Here is a 26,672-nt window from a genome sequence, read left to right on the forward strand (position 1 = left end):
CACTCATTAACATACTACATAGCTTATTTTCTTTTTGCATAAGATAAAGCATTTTATGCAAGAAAAAACGGAATTCAATAAATATGATTCATGACCTAATTTTAACAGCGCATGCTATTAGATGTTAACCGGCTTCATCTGGGAGTGGGGAGAGAAAATCCTTTTCTATGTGATTCTTAAATAGTAGCATTATTTACGTTCGTTTCAAAATGGCTTGCTGTAAGAAAAGAAAGTGTAGTACCAAAGCTATTCCAGCGACGTGTGCCTGGTCCATTCTTCTTGGAGCAACAGCATGTTTCTTCATTTTCGCGTGAGTAATGTCAGTCTATGACTCCTGTAAACCACTGCGTTGAACAGGTCTTCCTTATTTTTTGGCCAGATTGGGTTTCTGGGTTTACTTATTTTATGACCATTAATTCCTTTTAATGTTTGAATAATACCTTCTGTTAGTGGAACCAATGACAAGAGAGGCTATGGTTTAATATCTTGTATCTTAATGACCCTGTAATCAGCACATACCAGCAGTGTACCTGAGGCTCCTGCTTGACTATGCATAACATGTCAGATGTAACTTCTGGCCTTTATTTAGCTGTCATTGAAAAAAAAAAAACACTCATGCACTCGCGCGTGCACGCACACAGACACACACACACTACATAACCATGATAAATGGCATCAGAGCTTACAATTAAAAAACATGCCCTTGGTTATATATATATCTGCGCGTCCAGGATACTGTGTACATTATGGAAAAAAAGCTTTCAGAATAGTATTGTCATGTTTTTTGATCATCTCAGGGATCAATTACAGCATACACAATAGAAATATACAAAAATTGTGCTTCGGCACAAATTTTGATTGGTGAAGAAAGTAGGTTATTGTGCGTAATCATCGTTTCGTTTTCATCTCCAGTACAAAGTTTGATCTCCCATACACGTGAACTTTACGAATCATTCAATTTCAAGATTTTAATACCTGAAATATACTCTGCTTTTCAAAAACCAACAAGGTGTAAGGAAATCCTGTCATCTTAGTGTGTAATCACAAATATTTTGACCCAATCTGGTTTCGTTTCCCAGAGAGACACAATTCAGCAAAACCTCATCATGTAGTTTTGTTTCCTCATTTAGATTCTGACCAGGGACATAGCGTACACTGTTGAAATCTTCGTTTATGTCATAATGACCCGGTCACATTAATATTAAATGAGAATAATTAAATGAGCTATATCTAGTTCCTGCTTTTGGTTGTGCAATGCACGCAAGCCAATTTCATACCTTTTTAACCTGTTTAACTGCCAATTTTTGATCGCAGCGTGCTTTCCTAATTCTGTGAAGAAAAGTGTACTCTTCCTTGATAATTTTATGTGTGTTTAATGTTACATGTTCCAAATTTATGAATATAAAGCAAAATGCAATGCATACTCTAATCCGAAAGCGTGCTGGCACCATGTTGAAATTTTGATTTCCATGTCACATTGTTGTTACCCAGTATCGTGGACATGCAGATATTTCCTTTGCCAATAACAATTTGAATTGCATCTGGTAAATTATCTTATATTTACATTTCCTATATTTCCCTTGCATATCTGCAAGATATTTTCCTACAAATAATATTAAGTAAAGAAATCAATTTTGAGTAATATACAGTTATACATGGCATTAATATTGGTTTCTTATGTGAAAGGTCCTTCAGTCAGTGCTGAATAATGAGATCCATTTTGTGAAGCTGTGATATGTGCACAGTCAGATAATTTTTAATGTAGAATATTACAATACATTGATTTGATCAGTTAAATGAACATATGTCAGAATCATGTACTCTGAAGTGCCAAATAATAGTGTCGCGGCTCTGCATTGCAAAAAAGTATGTCAACCGATAGTACACTACTAGTACAATGCTGCCAACGTGTTTTTAATATAATCTCTAATTGCCATTGCAATTATTCATTGAAATTATTAAATTTGATAAAATTTTCGGGGGGGGGGGGGGGGGCACAATTATTCTGCTAGGCACTATTATTAATTTTGGAAAGCTTAAAACAAGTAAAACTTTTAATCAGAAAAAATGTGTTTATTCACAAACTTTAACTCTGGTATAAATATGGCATTTTTATAAACTAAAATGATCAATAAGACTAATTAAATAAAACCTGAAGTTGAATTATTTTGCATATCAAACTGAGTGTAGGATTTTAAACATGTTAAATACATAAACTTCTTCATTTATAAAGGAAGACAAGTAATACTTTTTGATCATAATTTTAACAGGTACATGCCATTAATTAATATTGCAAAAAAAAAAAATATATATATATATATATACCACCTCATGATGAAATATGCTGCCAGAACTTAATGCAATCCAGTACTTAATTTTTATGCAAGAATCAAGCTTGAACGGATTGGCAGAATTTTTAAAAAATTATATTTGAAGAGATATTTTCTGCTTTCTTTCTATGTTTTTAATAGATACAACTAGATTTATGATTATGCACTGCACACAGAGTTCTATATTATTTATGGGACTTTCGCAAACTGGAAGGACAGATTAGTAGATTGATTTCTGACCAGAAATTTGAAGATAATTAAACATTATACATATTAACAATTGCTTTAGAGCATTGACTATAAATCACACATTAGGGAATTGAATGTGTAATTATGAGCCATGTACTTATCACTTTTGACTATCCAAAGCAAATGTTCTTCTACAGGTAAGAATCTGTCTGTTTTATGAATGAAACTTTTGCACAGAACCAAATTCCAATTGATTTACATACAGCTAAAATTGTCAGATGGACATCAGAGGTTTTTAATCTCAGATGAATTGATAAGATACATGTTGTCAATATTTGGAACTGGAAAATATGATGATTGCTTCCTGTGTTTATCACATCGTTAAGACAGAAGTGAGAATTTTGCAAAATGTACCCATAATTAAACTAGTGCCACCAAACAGCAGGATAGGAGAGCAGTATCATCTCTTTGACAAGGCTCGCAAACTGCAAAACTGCCCATTTTAATCAGTTGTAACATTTACCAAAGTTTATTGAAAAAAAAAACATACATATTGTTGCATGACATTGCCACTTTCTCTATCCTTAAAATAGATATCTATTGATCCAGACTTGTTTCAATTTACTAAGCACATACTTTATAAAAAAATGTGTGATTATGAGAAATTGTATAAATCATGATTATGTTTAAGTTCTTAAGAAATAACCCTATTAACCCATTCTTCATTTTTTATCTATATAGATAGGGGAAATGTTATGAATTGTAAGATGATTTAACAACTTTGTTTTATTTTATTTTTCAGCTCTGAATATTTTGTGATGAACATCTCCCCTCTGATCATTGTGTATGAAAGCTTGGTGGCAATCTTTGTTATATCCAATTTTGGCTTGGCAACATTCATGGATCCAGGAATCTATCCCAAGGGTAAATAATTCATTTATATCTTAACTGGCATGCTTTGAAAATCTCTGCACAGAAATTTGAGTTTCTGCTTGCCAGTTTTAGACAAACTGTTACGTTTTATACTGGTCTGACAGGTTTTATTGCCAGAATCTTCTATATAATTTGAATATGGACAGGGCTTTGTTTTTCAGGCATGACCTTTTCTTTAACCCACAAAGCTTTTTTGTTTGTATGAAAACTGCCAGCCAGACAACATTATCTCATTATGCACAACTATCAAGCAGTCATAACCTCCACGCAAACTGGTTAATAGGCGTCAGAAGTTAGCAATGTTTGTTCATGTTTCTTCTCAGATATCTTAATAAAAAACTGACCCCCCCCCCCCCCCCCCACACACACACACACACACACACACACACACACACACACACACACACACACACACACACACACACACACACACACACACACACACACACACACACACACACACACACACACACACACACACACACACACACATGGGCAGGGAGGGAAATGGGCGGTCGCCAGTCGCGACCGCTAAAACGAATTGGCGAGTGCCAATCTTAGTAACTGGTCCAAACGGGCGACTGCTCTATAAGCAGCAACAACATGAGAAAAATACGGGGTTTTTACTTGTCCTTAGATATTTTTCCTTTTTTTATGTACAGACACAGATGTGTCTGTACATATAGCCATCATCTGCGTCTGCCGTCGCCGTCGTCGCCGTCGCCGTCGCCGTGCACTTTTACCGATAACACGATAAGTGGAAAACCATTTTACCTTTTGACTTGAAACTTGCAGAACTGATGAATATTCATAATACGCAGGTCAAGTTCGAAAATCAGCATGATCGGGTCACTTTTAGGGAATTTATGCTGTTTTTTCACTTTTTTCAGCATATATGCAGCACCGATAACACGATAAGTGGAAAACCATTTTACCTTTTGACTTGAAACTTACAGAACTGATGAATATTCATAATACGCAGGTCAAGTTCGAAAATCAGCATGATCGGGTTACTTTTAGGGAATTTATGCTGTTTTTTCACTTTTTTCAGCATGTATGCAGCACTGATAACACAATAAGTGGAAAACCATTTTACCTTTTGACTTGAAACTTACAGAACTGATGAATATTCATAATTCGCAGGTCAAGTTCGAAAATCAGCATGATCTGGTCACTTTTAGGGAATTTATGCTGTTTTTTTCACTTTTTTTAGCATATATGCAGCACCGATAACACGATAAGTGGAAAACCATTTTACCTTTTGACTTGAAACTTACAGAACTGATGAATATTCATAATACGCAGGTCAAGTTCGAAAATCAGCATGATCGGGTCACTTTTAGGTAATTTATGCTGTTTTTTCACTATTTTCAATATAAATGCAACACCGATAACACAATATAAGAAAAACGGATTGGCCAATTGTAATTATACTCACAGGAGTGGTCAATCTTACTAAAACGCAGGTTGAGTTCGAAAATAAGCATAATCGGGCCATTACTTAAGAAGTTATACTGTTTTTTCACATTTCCTCAGATTCAATTATTAGGCATGTTAACAGTCTCATTATTTAACTAATAAGATGCCTAAAAGTGTTTGTTTGATATTTCCTGCATCTTTACAACATTGTTAATTGATTATGTAAAAAACATGGTAAACTTGTTATCATGTATTGTGTAATAAAGTGTCAAAAATGGAAATAAACTCATATCATTGCAGTTTGTCAGATTCAATCATCCACTATGTTCAGAATCTCAGAATGGAGGAAATTGGACATTTAACACTGTTCTATTGATACTTTTCCCATCTCATCAATTTTCTTAGTTGGTCATATAAAAATGGCAGTAAAATGTGTATTTTGTTTTATGTTAAAAAAGTGTTAAAAATGGAAATAAACCCATTTCAGAACAGTGCTGTCTTGTTTACATTTTGGCATTATCAAGGCGTGACTTTGAAGTTCCATGGGCCTGAAGACCTTTGCTAGTCACATTTTCTGAATATCTGTGATACAAATATTTTATAATTAAAAATTGATGGTCATTAAGCTGTTAAACATTATGTAATATTGCATCAAAATTTGAAGAAACTCCCATTTTGGGCACTGCTTCCATGATGACCATTTAAGGAAAATCATGTCACTTACTGTTTTCAAACTTACAGGATAGAAACATGGGACTAAAATACAGCTTCAGTAGGCAATGCAGTCTGTTTGGTTTTTTTTTTTTTTTTTTTTTTTTTTTTTTTTTTTTTTTTTTTGGCAGTTAAACAGTTTTTTGTGAAAATTTAATTTTTCACATATTGGCATTTTCAAGGTGTGACTTTAAAGTTCCATGATCTTGAAGACTTTTGCTTGTCACATTTTCTGAATGTCCATGTTACTAATATTTTATTAATAACATTTGATTGTCATTATGCTGTTAAACATTATGTAATGTTGCATCAAAATTTGAAGAAACCCCTATTTTGGGCACTGCTCCTATGATGACCATTTAAGGGAAATCATGTCACTTACTGTTCTCAAACTTACAGGAAAGAAACATGGGTCTAACATACAGCTTCAATAGGCAACGCAGTCTGTTTGGTAAATTTTTCTGGCAATTTAACAGTTTTTTGTGAAAATTTAATTTTTCACTTATTTGCATCTTTATTTTCTGTTCTTTGTCTGTACATTTGACAGCTTTGCTGCCTTGTTTTAAAATCCGCTCCCAATTTTGTCTGCATCGAAGACTACGCGAGTTTCAGATGTGTTGACCTATTTTAATGACGCTTCCGAACACGTCAGACGTTATTTGCATGCGACCTGACCTCTTGCATCAGACTGTCAATTTTGACCAATCAGATTTTACCACAGCATTCGCGCCATATGAAGTAGCAGAGCCTCGAGGATTGAAAAGCTACGTATGCAACAAACCTTTTCGGTAAAAATACTAATTTACTCGAGTGCTGTTTTGTAGTTTTGAAGGGTAAATATAATTCTTTAAATGGTTTCTGGTCTTTTTCGATGTCAATAGCTTATAGTTACATTCAAGATTTTACAAGAAACGTTACTTTTCCTGTTGGGGCCATTAGCATGCTGCCGAAATATTTTCTCATTGGAAATTAAATCAAAACTACATTTAGTGTGTGAATTGAATTAGTTCAACTTATCTTACAATTTTATAGCGATGTGGAGGTTTTTGCCTGGAAAAACACCGACAAATGACGAAAGCGAACAACCTAGCACTAAATGTAAAAAAAAAAAAAGAGAGCTCGGGTACCTTCCTTTATAACAGCTACGGATTTTTGAGGAAAATAAAAAAGGCGAGGATTTTTTGCTCCGTTTTATGGTTATATTTCAACTTTTGAGACTTTGAAGTCACTTCCTATTTTGTGTTAATACAATGGGTGTTCTAATTGTTCTAATTCCAAACCTTGTTTGGGTAAACAGTTTACCAGAGATTAATAACTCCTTTATATTTTTTAACCTAATAGTTAAAATACTTGATTCCTATTGTGTAATGTGGTGTCATTTCCTTTAACCATAAAAGGTGGGGAGAAAAAGCTGTTTAGTTTTTAAAATGTGAATAAATGTTGATGAATTTTTGGGAGTTATTTGGTTGATTTCAATTCTTTTAAATAAGTTCAAAATAAAAACATGAAAATTAAACTTCATTTGCTTTATTTTATTGGCGCATTTTAATAATAATTTAAAAAAAAAACGAAGTTGCTCAGTATGTTTAAACCATCCACCCCTTTTAGATTCTTTCATAATTGGACCAGTGCCCCAAGGCCTAGGACCACTACCTCCAGAGTCAACTGGTCCAAGTGGACCAGAGCTGAAAAATTCCCATTTCCCTCCCTGTATGGGCCTGTACGCCTCACACAATATGCCCCTCAAAACTGACTCGTACAACTATATGGTAACCATGGGTTTAGCCAACTGTTTACCATCCATAAGAGAGGCTGTACTCTGCTCAAACAAGCCATCCCAATGATGGCTGGATGCCCTGGTGGCTAAACCCTTGATAATAATCAAACTTATGTTGACATTCCAACAGACTGGAGGCTCTACATCACTTTTCTAAGGTACTGTGCTTTGTGCAATTGATTTGTGCCCAAAATGGCAACTTGTAAGGAAGGAACTGCTCTGATTTTGTGCCTAACTAAAAATTTCTCTCTACATCTTTCTTTAAGTTCTAAAAAAATGAACTAGGAATATAGACATTTGGGTGTTGAAAACCCTCAGTTGCTACAAATAATTCAGTTAGGTCAAGAAAAAAACCTTATGATTTAACTTAAAAAAGCTTCTTAAATGAACAATTTCATACACACACAACATAACATGATCCTTCCCCTTCAATGGCTTAGATGTGATTGTTTCATCTTGCATTAGCCTTCCTTTTTGCTTTTCTTAAAAATTGGCACATCCACGTTTGTCCTTTTTCTCATCTTCCAAGAAGTGGTCAACTGTCTGAAAAAGTTCATTTATAAAGTGTTCTTTCTCAGGCCTTGTGTTTGACTATTTCAGAATTAAGGAGAATAGATTAGTCTTATCATCAGCTTGGTAGTGCATTGGAGCAATCGACCAGATTGTGAATCATTGGTCCATGCTGAATTCCTACAAGATTTGCATCAGTGTAGTCTTGAAGAGAAAAATGATTATGCCAGCATTTCTCGGTTATCTGTTTGTCTCATTGAATGGGTTGCTTTTTATTCTTGACCTTTTTTGCTCATGTATGGATCCTACAGGATTTGACTGGATGGTTTGAGCTTTAGGCAGTCGTTTCATCTCACCCCAATTTTGAAGTATTGTGTAGAATACAGCAACATTTGCCAGTTATTTAGTATAACAGTTGTACTCACAAAACATTTAAGTTGTTTTAATATGATGCATGTCAGTGAATGATTAACTTTTTCTGAAGGTTTGTCATTGGTTATTAAAGAGTTCCTGCTGATACAAAGAAAAAAATATGCATAATTTGCACATATTGGCTTTTTATGTACAGACACAGATGTGTCTGTACATATAGCCATCATCTGCGTCTGTCGTCGCCGTCGCCGTCGTCGCCGTCGCCGTGCACTTTTAATGATAACACGATAAGTGGAAAACTGTTTTTTCTTTTGGCTTGAAACTTACAGAACTGATGAATATTCATAATACGCAGGTCAAGTTCGAAAATCAGCATGATCGGGTCACTTATAGGGAATTTATGCTGTTTTTTCACTTTTTTCAGCATATATGCAGCACCGATAACACGATAAGTGGAAAACCATGTTACCTTTTGGCTTGAAACTTACAGAACTGATGAATATTCATAATACGCAGGTCAAGTTCGAAAATCAGCATGATCGGGTCACTTATAGGGAATTTATGCTGTTTTTTCACTTTTTTCAGCATATATACAGCACCAATAACACGATAAGTGGAAAACTATTTTACTTTTTGGCTTGAAACTTACAGATCTGATGAATATTTATAATACGCAGGTCAAGTTCGAAAATCAGCGTGATTGGGTCATTTTTAGTGAATTTAGGCTATTTTTTTCTCTTTTTTCAGCATATATGCAGCACCGATAACACCATAAATGGAAAACCATTTTACCTTTTGGCTTGAAACTTACAGAACTGATGAATATTCATAATACGCAGGTTAAGTTCGAAAATCAGCATGATCGGGCCATTTTTAGGGAAGTTATGCTGTTTTTTCACTTCTTTCAACATATATGCAACACTAATAACACAATATAAGAAAAACAGATAGGCCAATTGTCATTATACTCACAGGAGTAGTCAAACTAACTAAAACGCAGGTTGAGTTCCAAAATCAGCATAATCGGGCCATTCTTTTAGAAGTTATGCTGTTTTTATGTACAGACACAGATGTGTCTGTACATATTGCCATCACCTGCGTCTGTCGTCGCCGATGCCGATGCCGATGCCGATGCCGATGCCGATGCCGATGCCGATGCCGTCGCCGTGCACTTTCCTTGTAAACACGTTAAGTGGAAGGCAGTTTTACTTTTTGGCTTTATATTTACAGAGCTGATGAATATTCATAAAACGCAGGTCAAGTTCGAAAATCAGCATGATCGGACCATTTTTGTAGAAGTTATGCTGTTTTTTCACTTTTCAGCATATTTTTCACATTTCCTCAGATTCAATTCTTAGGCATGTTAACAGTCTCATTATTAAACTAATAAGATACGTAAAAGTTTTTGTTTGACATTTGCTGCATCTTTACAACATTGTTAGTTGATTTTGTAAAAATGATGGTAAACTTGTTATCGTGTATTGTGTAATAAAGTGTCAAAAATGGAAATAAACTCATATCATTGCAGTTTGTCAGATTCAATCATTCACTATGTTCAGAATCTCAGAATGGAAGAAATTGGACATTTAACACTGCTTTATTGATATTTTTCCCATCTCATCAATTTTCTTAGTTGATCATATAAAAATTGCAGTAAACTGTTAATTTTGTTTTATGTTAAAAATTGTTAAAAATGGAAAAAAAAAACATTTCAGAACAGTGCTGTCTTGTTTACATTTAGGCATTTTCAAGTTGTGACTTAGAGGTTCCATGGGCCTGAAGACCTTTGCTAGTCACATTTTCTGAATATCCATGATACTAATATTTTACTATTAAAAATTGATGGTCATTATGCTGTTAAACATTATGTAATATTGCATCAAAATTTGAAAAAAACCTATTTTGGGCAATGCTCCCATGATGACCATTTAAGAAAAACCATGTCACTTACTGTTCTCAAACAGTACAGTAAATATATATATAGATGTGTCTGTACATATTGCCATCACCTGCGTCTGTCGTCGCCGTCATCGCCGTCGCCGGTGCTGTGCACTTTCATTGTACACACGATAAGTGGAAGGCAGTTTTACTTTTGGGCTTTATATTTACAGAGCTGATGAATATTCATAAAACGCAGGTCAAGTTCGAAAATCAGCATGATCGGGCCATTATTGTAGAAGTTATGCTTTTTTTTCACTTTTCAGCATATATGCAACACTGTTAACACATTCCAAGGAAAACCGATAGGCCTGTTGTCATGAAACTCACAGGAGTAATCTATCTTACTAAAATGCAGGTCAAGTTCGAAAATCGGCATGATCGGGCCACTATTTTAGTAGTTATGCTGTTTTTTCATTTTTCAGCATATATGCAACACTGTAAACACAATATAAGAAAAACAGATAGGCCAATTGTCATTAAACTCACAGGAGTGGTCAATCTTACTAAAACGCAGGTTGAGTTCGAAAATCAGCATAATCGGGCCATTATTTTAGAAGTAATGCTGTTTTTTCACATTTCCTCAGATTAAATTCTTAGGCATGTTAACAGTCTTATTGTTTTACTAATAAGATACATAAAAGTGTTTGTTTGACATTTCCTGCATCTTTACAACATTGTAAGTTGATTATGTAAAAATGATGGTAAACTTGTTATCGTGTATTGTGTAATAAAGTGTCAAAAATGGAAATAAACTCATATCATTGCAGTTTGTCAGATTCAATCATTAACTATGTTCAGAATCTCAGAATGGAGGAAATTGGACATTTAACACTATTCTATTGATATTTTTCCCATCTCATCAATTTTCTTAGTTGATCATATAAAAATTGCAGTAAACTGTTTATTTTGTTTTATGTTAAAAAAGTGTTAAAAATCGAAATAAACCCATGTCAGAACAGTGCTGTCTTGTTTCACATTTCCTCAGATTCAATTCTTAGGCATGTTAACAGTCTCATTATTTAACTAATAAGACATGTAAAAGTGTTTGGTTGACATTTCCTGCATCTTTACAACATTATTAGTTGATTATGTAAAAATGATGGTAAACTTGTTATCGTGTATTGTGTAATAAAGTGTCAAAAATGGAAATAAACTCATATCATTGCAGTTTGTGAGATTCAATCATTCACTATGTTCAGAATCTCAGAATGGAGGAAATTGGACATTTAACACTATTCTATTGATATTTTTCCCATCTCATCAATTTTCTTAGTTGATCATATAAAAATTGCAGTAAACTGTTTATTTTGTTTTATGTTAAAAAATTGTTAAAAATGAAAAAAAAAAAACATTTCAGAACAGTGCCGTCTTTGTTTACATTTTGGCAATTTCTAGTTGTGACTTTGATGTTCCATGGGCCTGAAGACCTTTGCTAGTCACATTTTCTGAATATCCATGATACTAATATTTTATTATTAAAATTGATGGTCATTATGCTGTTAAACATTATGTAATATTGCATCAAAATTTAAAAAAAAAACTATTTTGGGCACTGCTCCCATGATGACCATTTAAGAAAAGGCATGTCACTTACTGTTCTCAAACTTACAGGAAAGAAACATGGGACTAAAATACAGCTTCAGTAGGCAATGCAGTCTGTTTGGTAATTCTTACTGCCAGTTAAATGGTTTCACATATTGGCATTTTCAAAGTGTGACTTTGAAGTTCCACGGGCTTGTTTATTATTGCATCAAAATTGGCAAAATGACCTCTTTTGCATCCTTTTTTCTGTTATTTTGTCTGTACATTTGACAGCTTTGCTGCCTTGTTTCTTATTTCCTCAGATTCAATTGTTAGGCATGTTAACAGTCTCATTATTGAACTAATAAGATACGTAAAAGTGTTTGTTTGACATTTCCTGCATCTTAATAACATTGTTAGTTGATTATGTAAAAATGATGGTAAACTTGTTATTGTGTATTATGTTATAAAGTGTCAAAAATGGAAATAAACAAATATCATTGCAGTTTGTCAGATTCAATCATCTACTATATTCATTATCTCAGAATGGAGGAAATTGGACATTTAACACTGTTCTATTGATATTTTTCCCATCTCATCAATTTTCTTAGTTGATCATATACAAATGGTAGAAAACTGTTTATTTTGTTTTATGTTAAAAAATTTTGTTTTATGTTAAAAAAGTGTTTTAAAAATGGAAGTAAACCCATTGCAGAACAGTGCTGTCTTGTTTCAGCATATATGCAGCACCGATAACACGATAAGTGGAAAACCATTTTACCTTTTCCCTTGAAACTTACAAAACTGATGAATATTCATAATACACAGGTCAAGTTCGAAAATCAGCATGATCGGGTCATTTTTAGGGAAGTTATGCTGTTTTTCACTTTTTTCACCATATATGCAACACTGATAACATGATAAGTGAAAAATCATTTTACCTTTTGGCTTGAAACTTGCAGAACTAATGAATATTCATATTACGCAGGTCAACTTCGAAAATCAGCATGATCGGGTCATTTTTAGGGTAGTTATGCTGTTTTTTCACTTTCTTCAGCATATATGCAGCACCGATAACACGATAAGTGGAAATCCATTTTACCTTTTGGTTTCAAACTTACGGAACTGATGAATATTCATAATACGCAGGTCAAGTTTGAAAATCAGTATGATTGGGTCATTTTTAGGGAAGTTATGCTGTTTTTCACTTTTTTCAGCATATATGCAACACTGATAACATGATAAGTGGAAAACCATTTAACCTTTTGGTTTGAAACTTGCAGAACTAATGAGTATTCATAATACGCTGGTCAAGTTTGAAAATCAGCATGATCGGGTCATTTTTAGGGAAGTAATGCTGTTTTTTCACTTTTTTCAGCATGTATGCAACACCTTTGTGCTATATGACGGTACTGTATGGATAGCAGTCTTTAAAATTGTCCCTTGGGTGATCACTAATTAAATTAAGGTCTATAAAGTCACTTGCCTACTCATTAATTTTCAATTGGCCACTAAATGAGATTACATAAAACACTCCTTGAGATTTCCCTGTAAAGTCCCATAGGTTTAGCTCTCTTAACTGTGTCACAAAATTAGGATTTGGTGATAATTGTGCAGATAAATGGTGTTTAACATTGCAAATAATTTACAACAAAAAGAATGTGTTATGCCAACATGCTATAGATGAATAACAGTGCTTTATTTTTCTCAAACTTGGTGGGGTTATTAATATCAAGTTAATACAGCTAGATTAAAAGTTTGAATAGCAGCTTTATTGGAATTTTTTACGTTTTATTTAAAATTTTTTTAAAATTATTTTTCAAACACTAGCATCTTCAAGATGTGATTTTATACTCCCATCCACCAGAAGTGCTGTGCATTTTCTGTTTTTTTGTATATAATTGTTATTTCTTCAGATTTAATTCTTAGGCATGTTAACAGTCTCATTATGGAACTAATAAGATATGTAAAAGTGTTGTTTTGACATTTTCTGCTTCTTAACAATATTGTTTGTTGATTATATAAAAATGACGGTAAACCTGTTATAATATTGTGCATTGTGTAATAAAGTATCATAAATGGAAAGGAACTCATCATTGCAGTTTGTCAGATTTAATCATTCACTATGTTCAGCATCTGCAAATGGAGCAAATTGGACATTGAAAATTGTTCTATTGATATTTTTCCTATGTCAACAATTTTCCTAGTTGAACATTTAAAAATGACAGTTTATTGATCATTTTGTTTTAAAAAAGGTGTTGAAAATGGAAAGAAAATCATTTCAGTACAGTTATCTCTTGTTTACATTTTGGCATTTTGAAAGTGTGACTCTGAACTTCCATGGCCTTGAAGACCTTCCCAAATCACATTTTCTGAATATTCATGATACTTTTATTTTTTTTATAAAAAATTTGATGGTCATTATGCTGTTAAGTATTATGTTTTATTGCATGAAAGTTGAAGAAAACCCTATTTTGGACACTGCTGCCAGGATAGCGATTAAGGGAAAACCATGTTACTTACGATACTGAAACTTAGTGAAAAGTTTCATAAGACAGAAGTGCGCAGCTTGTGTTTGAAAACCAGTGTGATTGTTTTCTGTTTTGGAGGCAATGCAGGTTTATAGTGTGCTATACTGGCATTTTCAAGTTGTGACTTATCACTCCCATCTGCCAGGAGCCCTGTACTCTTACTTTGTAACATTTTCTGTATTTTGTTAAGTTACAAGAATGATTCTTAGGATTGACATACAGCCAAAAAAAAAAAAATTAATAATATATATATATATATATATATATATATATATATATATATATATATATATATATATATAATGAGTTTAAGCAATTTGTTTTTGTGTGTGTAATTTTCACTGTACCTCATTCTGGCATTTCCAAAGTTTAACTCTTATCAGCCTGACACCTTAGGGACTATTTCCAGACCCTATCACGCTAACTGTGGATCGATCTATCTCCATGGGAATTCTCGCTAAATTGCAATCAATGTAAGTGGCTTAGTTGTCTGTCACGCCTACTGAAACTGGCATGCCAGAATCCTAAGACTCTCAAACTGAAAGCAATTTAGTGAGAAACCCCTTGGAGTTGGATTGATCCTGTTAGATTGATCTAGGTATGGGAACTTAGTCTAATGCTTGATACACATTTTACTTTCATCCTAATCCAGTGTTATGCAGAATAAGAATTTGATGTTGGCTATGCAGTTACAGTAAGCATAATACATTAGTTCATCAGAATTGACAGTATCCTATTTCCTGCGTTTTTATTTTCTGGTTTTTGTCTGTACATTTGACAGCTTTGCTGCCTTGTTTATTTTGCCATACTCAATCTATCTGAGAGGATCTAATTTTAGTATCAATACATCTCTTAAGTTAACTCTGTTTTTAGTAGAACAATATGATGTAGGGATTTATTAAATAAAGAATTGCTACTCATTTAATGAATGCCAGTATATAGATCTATAAATGCTTCCTTAATTTATATCTGTCGATAAAGTATTGTTGTCTTTAAGTACAGCAGCATGTTTTTAATATAACCAATATTGAATGTGAGTGGCGCAACTTCAGTTTACTACATGTCTTGTACTGAAACATTCAATGCTTAAAAAGAAAAGAAATGAGTAAAAATTTATTTCTAGAAAGATAAGAATGTAAACATTGTCCAGATATGACTTGAGAGCTTTGTGGTAATTTGTTAGAATGTTTTTGTTACAGCTCATGAAGATGAGACAAATGAGGAAGATTTCCGTGCACCATTGTATAAAAATGTGGAAATCCATGGGATCACGGTGCGGATGAAATGGTGTACAACTTGTAACTTTTACCGTCCTCCAAGGTGCTCACACTGCAGTGTCTGCAACAGATGCATCGAGGTAAAGAGTTCTGAAGTTGAATGTAATCAGATCTGTCTTTGTATCTTGCAACAGTATCTCTCTTTTCTTTCACAAATCTAGTGAGAGACAGCTCTTTCCCCTTCACATTTCATGACTTAAACATGAAAGTTGTGCGTGTGTTAGCAGTTGAAATGTAACCTTATAATTCCATTTCAAATGTCGCTTCTTCAGAAAGGTTCCCGTGATGTTTATGAACAATATATAGTAGAGCTTTTTATATTATAGTGCTACATAATGGTACATCTTTGTCAAGATAATTAGTTAGAAGGTACTGGATATATGACCACTTAATCAGATGTCTTGGAGATTTAACAGAGAGAGGGAGAGATGCCCCTGCATTTGTCAATGACAGTGAGATAAAATGATACAAATTCATTTTTCTTCATTGTTCCATAAAAATACTATGGAAATTCATGTAAAATGGCATATGATACGTTTAAATAATCCATTTAAGCAGCTCTGTCTGTAATTAAGTACTAATGAAAAGTCCATTTGGTAATGCAAGTTTTGTTAAAAAAAAAAAAAGATGAAACAAAACAGTGATGGAAAAAGCTTTGCATTTTCTGGATTGCATCAAAAGTGTACAACCTCACAATTCAAAATTGTTTGATATTGTTGTTCCAGACTTTTGACCACCACTGCCCTTGGGTCAATAACTGCATTGGAAGACGGAATTACCGCTACTTCTTTCAGTTCCTTCTGTCCCTGACTGTTCACATGCTAAGTGTGTTTACATTCAGCCTGATCTATGTGCTGCATCACAAGGACAATCTTTTAACACCGCATAACATTGTTCTGTATCCTTTTGTGTCAAAATCAGAAAATGAAAGGAAATAATTACATCTTATTTAAAACTTAAAGGCACACATAGTAAAATTTTTGCGCCAAAATTTATATTTAACAAATTATCCCAGAGTAAACAGCACTTTCCAGTGATTATCCAACCTTTTATCTTTCTTTCCTGACATTCACCATAATCTGTAACAATTTTGGAAAAAGCAAAACCCATGTGTAAGCATTGGTTTTTGTAAGTATGGAGACCATTTTTATGCTTAAAGTCTTTAGACTTTTGGATATCGAGAGACTCGTGCTCTGACCTAGTTAAAACTAGATCATGATGGTGGGAAAGGCATCATTGGAGAATAGGCTCAGGTTGGTCCTTCGAAGATGCAATGAAAGATAACAAATCTTCCTTTTTGTAACTACTTGTAGAGCTTATACCTCGCTTACCTGCGAAAGTTCTGTTAACATTTTCTCTACATACTCACATTCTCCAGTGCTGGAGTTCTCCATGTTTCTGTTTGTTTACATCTCGGATATGACTCGAGAACCAGCGTTATTTTAACCAGGGTTGGAGTGGAGACGGTGAATATATTGATTACGGCCATTTATCTGTCATTTTGTGTTTTAAGCATTTTAATTGTCCTCAGATAAGTTCAACAAGAAGCAATCAATGCACTTGGAATGCATTTTTAATCCTATTATTTGTGCCTTTAAGTTGGAAATAAAAATCTTCAGAAACCATGCCTACTATATGGGCATCAGTAACAAATTGAAAATTGTATAAATGTATAGTAGAGAAGGTAAAACAATAGTTGATGATAAAAATTTATCTTTAACCAATTTACTCAGTATGTGTGTCATGGTTATCATTGGGCTTCTGCTTTTTCCTGTTGCTGGATTAACTGGTTTCCACATTTGGTTGGTATCCAGAGGAAGAACCACAAATGAGCAGGTATCCCTTAAAGTACTCTTACAGGTTTAGCAAAGTTAGTTTTATAGGGATTAGTAATGGTCATAAAATCACTTCATACTTGCACAGTGGAATTTATGTTTAGAGGTTGAAGAAAGATCATAATTTAATTATTAGTATTTTATTTGAGTATTTCCTTGGCTACATTTTTCAGGTCACAGGCAAGTTCCGTGGAGGGCACAATCCATTCTCTAGAGGTTGTGTGGAGAATTGTAAGCTTGCCCTCTGTGGCAGTATTTGGCCAAAGTAAGTATAAGGCTGAACAAGTGTATTAAATCCATATGTCTAATATCCAAACATAAGGTTGTTCAAAAAAGATTTTAAAAGAGAAATATACACACAGTTAATCCACAAACCCAAATCTACATTCCTTTGCAAATTCAGGATAAGTGCCCACAATTTGGCAATTGAAAAGGGGAGACACATGAATCCTAAAATACCCATAGAGAAAAGGCTATGCACGCTGTGCAACATGGGGTCAGTTGAAGATGAGTTCCATTTTATGATGATATGCCCCTGTTATGCTCCACTAAGAGCCATATTCCTTAACCAGGTTAAAGATATACTGGGCAGTGCAGCCCCTGAGTCCATCAGTGACCTTTTTATTACCGTACTGCAATGTAATGATTTTGATATTGCAAAATGCACAACTAATTTTCTTTATGATTGTTTTAAAGCTAGGGATATGAAAATTGCATCCATGCTGAATAAAACCTAGATTAACTGACGATGCAGTTTTCATATCCCCCTAAATAATAGTTAGTTTAATATAAGGTTTAGTGTAGCCTATTCTAGTTGAATCAGTTTTTTTTTTTTTTTTTTTTTTTAATTATCCCTATATTGATCTTTATTGAGTAGTACATGTACTTTCCCTGCTTTAGTCTAGACATTATATAATGTATATCAAACTGTATATGGTAATCACTCTGCGGATTACTTCTTGTATTTGTATTTGATCATGCCCAGATGTAGGGCGATTGTCAATAAACTTCTGCTATGAAGTTAGAACATATGAAGGCTGAAGTAAAGAAATAAAATCTGTGCTTTATATTGCACCAAGGTGGTGAATTTTTACAAAATGTAAACATGTCAGATTGACTTTAGTCTGTTTAAACATTCTTAATTGTTTTGACCAGGTATAAGTTGAGAAACTGTTTTGCTTAATTGAGTAAACTCAAGTAAAACTTGCTTTTAATTAAGTTTTTAAAAAGGACTTGACAAATTTGGTCGTTTAATTTTTTTAGATTAAAATGTCGAATTTACCACGGTTTATAAGCTGGTTTTGTATAATCAGAGTAAGAAAAATACTTAAGTGGAAATGTGGGCTGGTTATGTGTCTGGTAAAAGGACAGTCCTTTTTTGTGGTTCACATGACCAACCCACCAGATCACTGACATTAATTTCCCTGCTGAAATGTGTCACCAATCACAACATTGTTGATTGCCTTATCAACTAAGTAGATCCACTATTAGACCCCATTTCCAGAGATTAGATCGATCTACTTTAGATCGACCTAACTCCCTGGGGGTTCACGCTAAATAGCTGTCAGCCGAGCGGACACGAAAGTTTATTACCCCCTTACAGCTTGTAGTAGGCGGGACGGACATTTAAGCCGGATTATCTGACAGTAATCTAGTGAGACTCCCCGCGGGGATAGATCGATCTAAAAGCTCTGGGAATACAGCCATAGATTGCTTTTTTCTTGTCATGTGGTATCCATTTACTGAATGAATCAGAACATCCACTCTCACATAAGAAAAATGATACTTCTCAGTCCAAAACTAGAAATGAAAAATCCCCACCTAAAAAGAGGTGTGTTAAAAAATAATCCTTTGTAGTTATTGTACCACCAGCGTTAGCGCTGGCGGTACACATGGTTTCGGTCTCGTCCGGATCGTTCCGCCGGCTCCGCCGGACGGCTACCGTTACCGCTTCTCCTCCTAGACGGTAAGGGCCCCCGTACCCATCTCTTGGATTTAGGTCACCTATAATCTCAGCTCGTTCCACGTAAAATTTGGGCTTTGCCGGTATTGGGGTCTGGGTGTGGCACTCATTGCTATGCACCCTTGTCCAAAAATGGCAAAATTAAATGCTAATTATCTACCCTATGGAAGGGGTTATGGGAAAAATTTCTACAGACGGCTTTCCAAAAGTCATATGTGTAGATTTCAAATATGCCCTTGGATTTGACCTTTGACCTTTACTTCAAGGTCAAACGGGCCAAAATTTTCAAAAAAATAATATTTTTTATGAAAAAAAATATTTTTGCCCTGTTATTCAGACACCACACAGACTTAACCAATAATATTATTGGAAAGTGTTACCCTTCAGGTCATCTTTCATCTCTGTGAATTTGGGGTCAATTGGTGCATTTTCACTGGAGTAACGGCCATAAGATGCCGAAACTGAAAACTGTCTCTAATTCGGGAACCGTTAATGCTAGAGACCCATTCTTTTTTGCATTTTGTAGAGCATGTAAAGCCCAACACTGAAGGTGGTCTTCGTTTTTTTGTATTCCAAATGGTTTTCGAGTTACGCTATCAAAAAGTACATATTGGTGGTGAAAGCAAAATGTGCAGTACGGTATAGTCAGGTGGCTCAGTCCAAATTTTTTCCAGAATTGTGCAATAGATGATAAAAGCATGAAACTTTCCCCGATGAATAACCATTGGGTGTTCATCTATTTTGGGTCAGGGGGTTGACAAACACCCAATGGTCATTCATCGTGGAAAATTTCATGCTGTTATCATCTTTTGCACAATTCTGGATAAAATTTGGACTGAGCCGCCTGACTACTTTTCACCATGAACTAAACTTTGCATATTTTGCTTCCCTTTCATATCCAAAACTGGCAGAGATAGGTCCATAGTTACTATTGGACTTGAATAGGAAGTCATATACTGGCAATCTAAATGTGACCTTGAAATTGACCTTTGACCTACTTTTCACCATGAACTGAACTTTGCAAATTTTGCTTCCCTTTTATCTCCCAAACTGGCAGAGATAGGTCCATAGTTACTATTGAACTTGAATGGGAAGTCATATGCTGGCAATCTAAATGTGACCTTGAAATTGACATTTGACCTACTTTTCACCATGAACTGAACTTTGCAAATTTTGCTGCCCTTTTATCTCCAAAACTGGCAGAGATAGGTCCATAGTTTCTATTGAACTTGAATAGGAAGTCATACACTGGCAATCTAAATGTGACCTTGAAATTGACATTTGACCTACTTTTCACCATGAACTAAACTTTCCAAATTTTGCTTCCCTTTTATCTCCAAAACTGGCAGAGATAGGTCCATAGTTACTATTGAACTTGAATAGGAAGTCATACACTGGCAATCTAAATGTGACCTTGAAATTGACATTTGACCTACTTTTCACCATGAACTAAACTTTGCAAATTTTGCTTCCCTTTTATCTCCAACACTGGCAGAGATAGGTCCATAGTTACTATTGAAGTTGAATAGGAAGCCATACATTGGCAATCTTAATGTGACCTTAAAATAGACCTTTGACCTACTATTCACCATGAACTGAACTTTGAAAATTTTGCTTCCCTTTCATATCCAAAACTGGCAGAGATAGGTCCATAGTTACTATTGAACTAGAATAGGAAGTCATACACTGGCAATCTAAATGTGACCTTGAAATTGACCGTTGACCTACTTTTCACCATGAACTGAACTTTGAAAATTTTGCTTCCCTTTTATCTCCCAAACTGGCAGAGATAGGTCCAAAGTTACTTTTGAAGTTGAATAGGAAGTAATATACTGGCAATCTTACTGTGAAATTGACCTTTCACCTACCTTTTGATGAACTTTTGATATATTTTTTTGCATATTTTGAAAATTTTTGTTGATTGCATTTTTACAGCTTGTCAAGCAAAAGACTGGTGGCTGTGTCCCTTATTTTGTGTATGTGGGGGTCTATACGAATGCGCTTGCTCCAGCTGGTGGTACAATATTCGGAGGCGGTATCGCCTCTCTGATCCTCTAGTTCCAGGTTGATTTCTTGTCATTTTCCAGGAAAATAGTTGTGGATTGGATAAATGCATTAAAATCTGATAAAAGTTTGACTCATTTTTGTTCCAGACTTTCAGACCATGAACCAAAACATACCACTGTCAGTGTTGATGTGTCTAAGATAGCATACAAACCAACTCAAAATGATGTGAAAATATACACTGACAGTAGTAATGGAATCAAGTCTGGTACCAATTCTTACAATAAGGTAATTATCATTTTGATACTCTGGTGTTGTTTTTGTGGTGATTTCTCATTTTTCACAAGTTAAGAGGTATGGTAACCATTCAGATACTGTGTGTGTGGTGGGGGTGGGGCTGCAGCTTACAGGGACTTTAGTGTGAGTGTCATAAAACTTTGAATTATTGAAAAGGTGCTTTATTGTCAGAGGTGCTAACATTTTAAGTACAAGATGAAGTCTTTTCTTAATCCTTTTCAGATGCAGCCGAGGTCTTCTTTAGATGAAGATTCAGTTAAAGGCCCATCCCCACCCAAAACAGATTCCTACAACAATCTGTATGATGCTTCTTCAAATGTCTCCCTTGGTGCTGCTGTGCACAAGCCAGCCACTCAATCCCTGCCAAGAACACACTCTCCAACCCGTTATAAAAGACCTGCACCAGTGAATAGACACAATGATGTAGGCGAGAAAAGGGCTCCCATAGCCACTCCAGAGGGCAGTCCAACTGCACAGCGTGCTCATCCACCAAGAAACTTTATCAACAGCCCTGGAGCTGGACGGACAGCCCCTCAGAGAATTCAACATGTTGGTCAAAAACCCAGCACAAAACGCCCCACAGATGGAGTAGAACATACAGGAAAAAGTAATGGAAATGTTAAAAACTATAATGCTCAAATTAGAAATCACCATCCTGTGGGATATAGCCCATACCCAAATGGACAGATACCTAAAAGTTCCAGTCGGAACAGTTTGGGGAGCAGGTCCTCTGTTGAGAGAGGCCCAATAGAAAATGGTGGTGCTGGACTCATAGAAGAGTGGCCTGCTGACAGGTCTGGTTATAAAAGGCCCATGTCATTTGTACGAGCACTAGAGATGTCTGAAAACATGGAACAGCAACAGGCTAAAGAAAAAGAACATGAACGCCATAAACAGGAAATTGCACTGGCCAAAGAGAACAAAAAGAGAAGTTTATATGATTCCACATATGAAATTTCAGTTTGAAATTTCCAGACAAAAAGAAATGCACTGTAGGTTGACTAGTCTAAGCCTCAGGGTTTTCCAAGGTTTGAAAGGAAAGTAGCTGAATATGTTACAAGCCCAGTTTGGTCAATGAAAGTGCTATCCCCAATGTGGAAAAGATGAGCATTATACTCTTGTTTGCACTTGAACTAATGAGAGTGACGACATTCTAGTTATTAAAGCTGGTGTTTTTTTTTTGTTTTGTTTTTTTAGTGTAAGCTTTGTAACAGAAACAAAGTCACAAATGTTGTGTATGGTCAGTTTGGGCAAGTATGTTACATGTCATATTATAAGAGCCTTGTTACATATCGGTGTAAACAACGGATCATTCCATTTTGGTTCAGGTCTTAACAGAATGCCTTCAGTATGAAAGGCAATCAGGTAGGCGGAATACTGCTAGTGACAATTTCAGAACTGCAGAGTTGTAAGCATATTTTTCTAACCAAACTCTGCAGTCTATGTTGCAATCTCATCAAAGTCTAGAAAAAGTAAGAAATGTAAAATTGTAAGAAGGATCTGTTTGTGGTCTGTAAGAGAGCAATACTCCCATAGATCACTTTTTTTTATCATTCTCTCCGAAGTGAAGAGCTGATGGGGTCTTCCAAAAATGTCTATATTCATAAAAGAGAAAATAGGCTATTTTTACAACTATCACATTAAAAAAAGAATGAGCAGCAATGATTACCATTTGGTTATGAAGCCCAATAACAAACTTGTCATCTAGGACTTGTGTACCTGTTCATGAGTTCATTTTAAAAATGCATGTTGTTATTGGACAACTGATTACAAGGGATGAAGTGGATCCTTGGAAAGTTACCACTGACAGATACATACACCTGATTGCAAGAATTCAGACCTTGTATAAGGTAATTAAGCATGCTCCTGGTAAATCAGAAAAAAGTAAACACTTCAAGTGGGTCTTACCGATTAGGCAGTTGTACAGCAAAATATTTTTAAAAATTCCCTGAAGCTATGTCCATTGCCTGAGGCATACCTTATATTAATCAGGCGAGAAAAGATCAAATGATAAGTTTTTAAGATCAACCTTGTAAAAAAAAAAAGGCACTTCTTTGTCTTAATTTTTCAACATTTCTGTTCTGCAATTTGCGAATTGACCGGCTAGAAGTGTAGGAACAACTTCGCAGTATCTTCTTTCTTGAAAATTGGTAATGGGGCTCATATATAAAGTATTTTTCTTTATTTACCAGACCAATTGAACTTCTGATCATGCCCTCCACATTAAACATTTTTTCACACATTTCGGTAAGACCCGCTTTAAGAACTAGGTGTTTGAATATACAGCCATAAGTTGGTATAATTAACCTGGTCTTAATTGTGGTAAGTTATTGCTATGAAACATTACTTATAATGCTTTTTAACTAAATCGGACCATTTGGTAATTATGTTCAAATTCTAGTTTAATAAGTGAATCAGAATTTATATTTTATATTGGGTGACAAACTTGGATAGAAAATGGTGTAAAAAAGATGATCATGTCATTGAAGATTTTTTTATATTTGTTTATGATTATATTGAAATATTACACAAGATGTTGTTTTGCTTGTTGGCTAAATGGCATGTATTTTAAAGGTTTTTGCTGTGTCCAAGCTTTGCAAGATTTACACAATACAACTAAGTGCTAATTTTGCTCATTATAACATGATGATCACAGTGTTTAATATAGTGTACATTGCATTTACAAGTAGGATGTTTTCAGACATATGTAATCAGTTTATATGATAACAGAATTTAGTTATATTTATTATTGTCAGTCTTCAAAACTGTATAAAGACAAAATGATGTAACATAGCAAATGTCTTCTTTTATAATAATAAAAGGTTATAAACTTACATTGTGTGATTATGAGTATGGTAATTACAACTTCCCAAGTGAGTGGCATCTGCAGATACCAACCTTCAATTTGTGGCCAAATATATGTGTGTTTCAAATAAGGTTATTTTATCTTAAATATAAGAATGGACATGATCTAACATTTACAGATGCCATTTGTAATGAATGGTTAATGACCAGTAAAAAATTCTAGAAAAATTCTTCTGAATCATTGTTTTTATAACAATGCCTCATAATAGCTATGTCTCTGTGCCCTCATCTTCAATGGGTTCCACAATCTGCAAGCAAGAATCCACAAATTCTGCAAAAACTGGCTCATGCATTGCATTGTCGATGTCTTTGGCGGTATTGTCACTTCTGTCCAGTGCTAACAGCATATTGCACAGGTGTGGGTTTTCTAAAAGGCTTCTTAACTCTTCGGATTGACCTAAAATGAAGAAAAAATTTTAATTTAATAAACTAATAGAGAAAAATTGCATTTTAAAAAGTAAACAGTCTTCAAACAACACTTTGCTGTTAGATGATACATTTGTATTTCAAGACTCAATTTTCACACTTGAAAGTAAATGTTTAATAATGCACGTTAGTTATCCTCAGTAATACCACACTTTACCTAGTAACTTCAATTTTTGCTCTGAAACCTGATCTTCACTTTTATCTTCATCTCCACAAGAATCTTCTGAAATCAAAAATTTCCATTTAAACTACTTGGTAATGCTGACAGACACTTGAAAGATGTGTTTTGCCAATGCTCCATTTTATCATAAACAGGCAAGTTCTAGTAAACATTTTTTAAATAATCTAATCAAGCAGGTTTTAAAAACAAATCAATGCCACTCTACAGATACACAGTTTGGCACTTATTAAGTCAATAACTTGAGTAAAAATTAAATTGAACGGGTGTTTATATGATTTAAAATCAACAGAAACAGTGTAATGCTAGTATCCTAGAAATATAGGTGCTAATTTTTTTTCTTACCAAGCTGTGAGGTGTGTGTACAGGCAGTAGAAGAATGAGTACCTATTTTTTTAGGCAAGTTACATCCCACCTCTGGAGCAAAATGAATGTTGAAAATAAATAATATATCAAAATTCTGAGGTAAAAATGTTTTGCAGAATTCATTTTTCGTTAAGGGTCACTTAATTAAAGCACTTAATGCGAACTTTTCTTATCAATATTTGATCTTTGCTCCACTGAAATTTATTTGACAAATAAGTCTTCCATACATGGATTAATTCAATTACACAAACAATATTAAACTGTACAGAAAAACATAATCCAACAAGTATTATATTCAATAAAAAGTACCTTTGTGTTTTCTGTAACAAGGCACTGAGCAGCTGTAAGAGAAAAGTAAACCATTTGTGATTCATGGAACTTATGCTGATATAGATAAATCCCCCAAACCATTGTACACCTATTGAGACAAACTATTGATATCACATACTGAGAATACAGATCTCATTACAAAAAAAAAAAAGAAAAACATTTTAGAAAAAAACCAGGGACTAATTTTGAACGTAGAAATGGATTTGTTAACCTTTGGTGAGTATAGGAAAATTGTCATTTACCCCAGAAAAATTCATTTTTTGGCCAAAATGAACAGTTGTTGTCCTTTTAAGGAAGCAAAGCCCCCCCCCCCCCCCCCCCCCCCCACCACCACCACCATCTACAACTACACACACCAACGAAAAATTCAAAGTCACAGCATTCAAAGATAATTTTTTACAACAGAGGCTAAGGATTAGTGTCTACTTACTATTTTGTACGACATTTAGGGCATTTGTACTTAGCCATGTGCACTGTACAGATACCGCACGTTTCTGAAATCTTAGCCCCGTGTTTATCCATGCTTTTCTACGGAAGTGCCCTGCAACAGCTAAATACGGATATGTCTCCGCGTAGAAAAGATAATCTCGCTATTTAATGTTCCATTTTTGTTATAGCAGAAATCGTCTGCAAAGGAAATCTTTTTTGCAATTTATTTGTGTGATATTAGGGCGACTGCTTTGATATCAAAATTTATCTTGATTGCAGTGCTTTCATGCGCAGTAATCCAAAACATTATTACCCCGCACTAAATGATAATTATAATTGTCTTTGCACTTTATACTCTTTGAATTCTTAGTTACGCCTCTAATATTTTGAATTTGAATTGTAACGTAAAATGTATTTTTCCTTTACCCATAAAATTGTAAGACATGATTAGAATTAACAATGTGCGTG

The 26,672-nt window shown here is 34.5% G+C and overlaps 2 protein-coding genes across 4 annotated transcripts; one reads left to right on the forward strand and one right to left on the reverse strand.

The window, feature by feature from the left end:
• The first annotated feature begins 106 nt into the window (after positions 1-106).
• Positions 107-24,444, forward strand: LOC106179985 (palmitoyltransferase ZDHHC8B). Of its 2 annotated transcripts, XM_013563819.2 has the most exons (8): positions 107-310; positions 3,322-3,443; positions 15,434-15,591; positions 16,237-16,409; positions 17,245-17,347; positions 17,520-17,611; positions 21,463-21,601; positions 21,833-24,444. In XM_013563819.2, exons 1-8 carry the CDS (start codon positions 210-212, stop codon positions 22,574-22,576), a joined length of 1,632 nt encoding a protein of 543 aa, XP_013419273.1. In that variant the 5' UTR covers positions 107-209; the 3' UTR covers positions 22,577-24,444. The 2 variants fall into 2 exon arrangements, with proteins under 2 accessions (XP_013419273.1, XP_086857660.1); XM_087001534.1 differs by lacking the exons at positions 16,237-16,409; positions 17,245-17,347.
• Positions 24,321-26,485, reverse strand: LOC106179986 (zinc finger HIT domain-containing protein 3). Of its 2 annotated transcripts, none has more exons than XM_013563822.2 (5): positions 26,206-26,485; positions 25,755-25,786; positions 25,425-25,496; positions 25,059-25,121; positions 24,321-24,872 (listed from the first exon to the last, which is right to left on the reverse strand). In XM_013563822.2, exons 1-5 carry the CDS (start codon positions 26,295-26,297, stop codon positions 24,685-24,687), a joined length of 447 nt encoding a protein of 148 aa, XP_013419276.2. In that variant the 5' UTR covers positions 26,298-26,485; the 3' UTR covers positions 24,321-24,684. The 2 variants fall into 2 exon arrangements, with proteins under 2 accessions (XP_013419276.2, XP_013419275.2); XM_013563821.2 differs by having other exon boundaries at positions 25,059-25,124; positions 26,206-26,471.
• Between the last annotated feature and the right edge of the window lie 187 nt (positions 26,486-26,672).

The sequence above is a fragment of the Lingula anatina genome, chromosome 1, assembly GCF_051362555.1.
Source record: "Lingula anatina isolate TDL-2025a chromosome 1, LinAna3.0, whole genome shotgun sequence".
In the NCBI taxonomy this organism is placed as follows: domain Eukaryota; kingdom Metazoa; phylum Brachiopoda; class Lingulata; order Lingulida; family Lingulidae; genus Lingula; species Lingula anatina.

Excerpts from the sequence above, each read along its gene's own strand:
- LOC106179985 (XM_013563819.2), top strand. The coding sequence starts at position 210 with ATGGCTTGCTGTAAGAAAAGAAAGTGTAGTACCAAAGCTATTCCAGCG. Across the intron at positions 311-3,321 it reads GCATGTTTCTTCATTTTCGC|CTCTGAATATTTTGTGATGA; the intron begins GTGAGTAATGTC and ends TTTATTTTTCAG. Across the intron at positions 16,410-17,244 it reads ACACCGCATAACATTGTTCT|TATGTGTGTCATGGTTATCA; the intron begins GTATCCTTTTGT and ends CAATTTACTCAG.
- LOC106179986 (XM_013563821.2), bottom strand. The coding sequence starts at position 26,297 with ATGGATAAACACGGGGCTAAGATTTCAGAAACGTGCGGTATCTGTACA. Across the intron at positions 25,497-25,754 it reads TTGTTACAGAAAACACAAAG|AGGTGGGATGTAACTTGCCT; the intron begins GTACTTTTTATT and ends ATTTTGCTCCAG. Across the intron at positions 24,873-25,058 it reads GCAAAAATTGAAGTTACTAG|GTCAATCCGAAGAGTTAAGA; the intron begins GTAAAGTGTGGT and ends TCTTCATTTTAG.